The sequence below is a fragment of the Lolium rigidum genome, chromosome 5 (assembly GCF_022539505.1).
Source record: "Lolium rigidum isolate FL_2022 chromosome 5, APGP_CSIRO_Lrig_0.1, whole genome shotgun sequence".
Taxonomy (NCBI): domain Eukaryota; kingdom Viridiplantae; phylum Streptophyta; class Magnoliopsida; order Poales; family Poaceae; genus Lolium; species Lolium rigidum.
Genome location: NC_061512.1, coordinates 179,282,077 through 179,287,406, shown reverse-complemented (window position 1 = coordinate 179,287,406; position 5,330 = coordinate 179,282,077). Strand labels below are relative to the sequence as shown.

The window sequence follows — 5,330 nt, the reverse complement described above, 5'->3', positions numbered from 1 at the left end:
TCACCATTATCGAAGGCCGGGAAAAAAATTCCGAGGATAATCCTCCTCGCAGCAGCCATGAGAAAATATCCAAAATCGATCCGACGAAGCAAGATCTGAAGGCCCATACCTAGAGAAATGTAATCTTCAAATACCACCATTGATGTCGGAAAGGAGATCTCGTCGTGGAACGAAATTGCAGACGATACCAATCTCCATTGAAGGGAAACCAACAAGAAGACGGCTACGAAAACCCTAACATAAACTACTGAAAACACTACCCCTCCGATTCATATTAGTTGCAACTAATATAGATGTATCTAGATATATTTTAGTTCTAGGTACATTCATACAAGGCAAGTTATATGAATTCGGAAGGAGTACTTTTGTTGAAAACTTCAGATGTCTTCTTACTTGAATAAGCAAAAATTAAAAGAAAACTCGAAACCGTGATTTTCAGAAACCGAATGGAGAGCAGCCACGTACAGTAGTTCCGGACCGGGCCAGGCCACACGAGAGACTTGTCCAAGGTAAGCTGAAAAGTAACGGGCCTAGATAGGCCCAGGCCTAGTGTACTACGTGGTCCGAGATCGACAACTCTCTCCCAAGCCCATTGTCGCCCTCCCCAGAGAGGAAAAAACCCAGACCCCTCATGGCCGCCGCCCCGCCACCGGCGCCGCCGCGGATCCTCCTCGCCGGCGACGCCCACGGCCGCCTGCATCAGCTTTTCAAGCGCGTCAAATCGGTATCACCCGCTCCCCTACCATCGTCCTCTCGCTTGTTTCGTCCTCTCATTCTTCTGTCTCTGCGCGCCAGGTGAACCAGTCGACGGGGCCCTTCAACGCGCTGCTCTGCGTCGGGCAGTTCTTCTCGCCCGAGGTCGGCGAGGAGGACAGCCCGCCGGGGGACTTCGCGGACTACCTGGAGGGGCGAGCCGCCGTGCCCATCCCGACCTACTTCACCGGCGACTACGGCCCCACGGCGCCGCGCCTCCTCTCCAAGGCCGCCGCTGACCACAGAGGATTCGCGCCTGGCGGCATCCAGATATGCCCCAACCTGTTCTGGCTAAGGGGCAGCGCCCTCTTCAGTCTCCACGGTCTCTCCCTCTCTCTCCCTAATTTGTTTGGTTAACCGAGTTATCAATCAATAGATTAGTTTACCAAGAGCATGTTCGTTTGCTACATTTTGTAGCTGGTACATCATTTCACGCTATACCCGGCACTGAGATTTTTCTTTTTTGGTTTGAAGTACTGACAGTGAGATCATTAACATTCCATTGATTGCTTTCCCCTTCTGTTTGTAGGATTATCTGTGGCTTACCTGTCAGGAAAGAGAGGGCTGGGAGGGCCTGGCTGCTACAGCCAGGATGACGTCGATGCCCTGCGGGCTCTTGCCGAAGAGCCAGGAATTGTCGATTTGTTCTTGACATATCCTTTGGTTCATTTTATCATTCTTTTGAATATCTACGAGCGTTAATACCGAGTTTATATATCATTGACTTTGAAAGTATCAAACATGCGTAGTTGGCCCCCTTGACGAAATTAGATGGCACTAACGAGTGGCCAGCTGGAGTGGTGAATGGAGCCGATACTTCTAAAGTGCCTCCTCAGGTATTGGAACCTCAGGGCTGTGATCCTATTGTTGCCGAACTGGTTACTGAGATTAAGCCAAGGTTTGGTTTCAAGGCTCTTATAGTCGTTTAATTGTTCAGATTAGCATCCTTGAAGTATATGTGATACAATGAGATTATGTGATGCAATCCTAGCCGATTGCTGGCTTCTAGTTTTTATTGGAAATGATAACATGAAATTGTGCCAAATTTGTGACAAGCTTCCTGTCCTGGCAGATACCACATTGCAGGTACTAAAGGTGTATTTTATTCAAGGGAACCTTATGTGAATGATTCCTCTCTCCATGTTACACGTTTTATTGGACTTGCTAATGTGGGAAACAAAGAGAAGCAGGTATATTTATCGAAGTCACCCGCCCTAAAATACCCTTTTGTGTATATTTTGAATTCATTGCCAATTTTTTCCCATATATTGTGCTCCACCCTTTGAGACTTACTGTTTCTTGTTATGCAAATTGCAAAACTAAGATCCATTCATTTGTCAGCCTATATCTTGAGTTACAGCTTATGCTAATGTCTTGCCAAATAAATTTTCTGCTTCATTGATTTAATGCTATAAACTATTAAGTCATTAATTGGCTACTCCTTATTGCATATACTTTTCAGAAATTTATTCATGCGATTTCTCCTACTCCAGCATCCACCATGTCCAGTGCTGATATTCACGCGAGACCTCCAAATGCTACTTTATCACCATATGTCGCTCCCGCAAAATCTGTTCCTGTTGAAGACACTGCAAAGCGTCCCGCTGAAAGCACTGATTTGCAATATTGGCGTTATGATGTTAAGCGGCAAAGGCAAGGACAAAATGATGGGAGTCTATTGTGTTTCAAATTTACATCCTCAGGGTCTTGTTCTCGAGGGAGTAACTGCAACTTTAAGCATGATGAAGAAGCCAGGGAGCACTGTCAGAGAAATGTCTGTTTTGACTTCCTAAACAAGGGGAAATGTGGGAAGGGCCCTGAATGCAGGTTTGCTCACAGCCTTACTGAGGAGGCTGCTGTTAGGGATGCAAAACCCCGTAGGTGAGAGAAGTTCTCCAAATCTCTCTCTTCCTCTCTCTCTCTCTCATGTGCATTATTAGTATACATAATTCAGTTGTGGAACTCATCCTATATATTTGTTGACTACAGTGACCGAAGACCTGTTGAGAGCAGTTGCTGGTTCTGTTTGTCAAGTCCAGATGTTGAGTCACATCTTGTTATTAGTATTGGAGATGGTTACTACTGTGCGCTTGCGAAGGGACCACTTGTTCCGGAGCATGTTCTTGTGATACCTGTTGAGCACTTCCCTACTACAATTACAATGCCTGCAGAACCAGAGGCAGAGCTCAGGAGATATAAGAATGCTCTGGGTAAGTACTTTGAGAAACAAGGAAAAGCAGCAGTATACTTTGAGTGGGTTTCACAGCAGTCTCGCCATGCAAACCTTCAGGTAATTATACCTTTTGTCTACTATGATTGCTCCATCTCTCATTGATGCGAAGACTTAATGTCCGGAGGCCCTTTTATCTGTTCAGACACTTGAATTTATGTTACACTGGATGGTAATCCACCAAATGCTTTGTGCAGGCTGTTCCTGTACCGTTGTCAAAGGCAGCTAGTGTTGAGAAGATATTTCATTTAGCAGCTAAAAGACTTGGATTTGAATTGTCGGTGGTGAACCCAGGTGAGCATTACGTAATTTTTCTATGGCTGGCTAATGAAAAGAAAGATACAACCGCACAAGTCTGTGCATGCATGCAAGGTCCTGGTTATCTACAAGTCACTGTTTTCAACTTTCAAAAATGTATTGCTCTTTACACATCAATGATCCTGTTGTGCAGTATTTGCTTAATGCTTATTACGATGCCAATGTTACTTGACATATGATGTTGCTTCTTTGATGAACTCTTCATATTTTAAACATATGTTGCTGCTGAAGCATGCCAAGTCATGTTTCAAACCTTCAATGCTATTTATTTCTTAAAATAACTAGTTGACTGAAACTAATGGATGCAAATCATTGTCTTCTGCAAATGGATTATATTGATTGAATGGCTTTGTGCTAAGCTCATTTTTGTTATAAAGTGTTAAGTCATTAATTGACTCTGATCACCAGTAAATAGCTGCATCCCCCTTTTTTTAACGAAAAAACATTATGCATGTATTTTATTTGTGCTAAGCTCCTTTTTTGTTTGACTGTTGGCAGACGGTGATGCTAATCAAGGTAGAGAACTGTTAAGGTCGCAGTATGACAGCAAATCAGGCTTGTTTTATGTTGAGCTCCCAGATGGTACACTACTCTTGCATATGCTTGGCAGCCGTGAGAAGTTCCCTGCCCAGTTTGGACGTGAGGTACGTCAGAGATGAACTTTTGTTCGTTTTTAGTTTCAGAAGATAACCTACTCAAACAGTCCAAGAAAATACCATAGTGAATAGTGGTACCTCAGCAACCTAACTTGGTTAATCTCAAGACAGTCTTCGCGTACAAGGCTATTTGACCAATGCACCTGGGCGATAGTACAGCTAGCTACAGCTGAATCTTTCCTTGCTATTTCCACAGGTATTGGCGGGATTGCTAAGCATGGCAGATCGTGCGGACTGGAGGAACTGTAAGCTCTCCAAGGAAGAAGAAATTAAGATGGTGGATGATTTTAAACAAGGGTTCCGCGAGTTTGATCCTGCTGAATGACAGCATGCTCAAGCCACCGATTGCTCAAAGGTTGATGCTTGCAAAGGTCGAGATGGCTGTATGCCTGGTGTTCATGAAGTATTGGCATAACCACAAAGACAAGACCTTGCGTGTTCCCAACGAGTGAGCCAGGCTATGAGGCAATACTAAGTTGTAGCTTATCCAGAATTTACTGCAGATTTGCATTTGTAGCTTAACGGTATGAGCACGTAGGTTGGCCATTTATAAGAAACGAGATCTGGACCAGGAATTTTCATTGATGATGTAACTAGGCAATTGGCGACTGATTGAACGAACCTATCACGGCATACTGTTTAATACTACTTTTTCTTACGTCTAACATAGCTCAGGTTATAGCACCATCCATCTGATTCATATTACTTGTCACTAGTATAAATTACTAAAATATGTCTAGATACATCTATATTAGAGAAAAAGTTAATGTGGATCGAAAGGAGTATAAAATATCTCAGACAGCAGGGACAAGGAGCCCGTCAAATCTAGCACCTTCATGCTTTGTTTGGCAGTAGAGTTTTTGTGAGATTAGTGGAAATAATCCTTTAGACCTTGTTTATTTTTCTTGTATTTTTACCTCGAGGAAGTTTGGAGATGCGAGAGGATTTAGTGTTCACCCAATCCCCTACGATCCCCTTAAATACCTTTTCCCAAAAATACACTAGTATGAGGTAGAGTTTTTGACAAGACAAAAAATGGGATTTGTGGGGATATCTTGGGATTATCCATTCCAAAGTGAGAGAAGTAAACAGACTACCGGGGATTTTCTAGGATCCAGGATAACCCCCTAAAATACACTAGAAGTAAACACGGTCTTAAAGTATTGGATGAAATTCCTACCGTCACTCAATCCCCACAAATCCACATCTTCAACCAGTAGGTAGGATATAGTATTGGGGATTGAGAAAAATACACTAAGCTTTGGGAAACAGTGAGATAAGTGGAAATTAAATTCTCTCAGTACTCTAGTATCAAACATGGTTGTAGAAATACTTGAGGACTTGTGGTTTGGTGGAGATTATCCCCACGAATC

General features: G+C 43.3%; 1 protein-coding gene across 1 annotated transcript; it reads left to right on the top strand.

The window, feature by feature from the left end:
- The first annotated feature begins 631 nt into the window (after positions 1-631).
- On the top strand, positions 632-4,301 carry LOC124653685 (zinc finger CCCH domain-containing protein 59-like). The gene is made up of 10 exons (XM_047192755.1): positions 632-724; positions 796-1,075; positions 1,283-1,406; positions 1,532-1,651; positions 1,826-1,943; positions 2,216-2,634; positions 2,743-3,043; positions 3,181-3,277; positions 3,800-3,945; positions 4,154-4,301. The coding sequence occupies exons 1-10, from the start codon at positions 632-634 to the stop codon at positions 4,280-4,282; spliced, it is 1,827 nt and encodes a 608-aa protein (XP_047048711.1). The 3' UTR covers positions 4,283-4,301.
- The last annotated feature ends 1,029 nt before the right edge of the window (positions 4,302-5,330 follow it).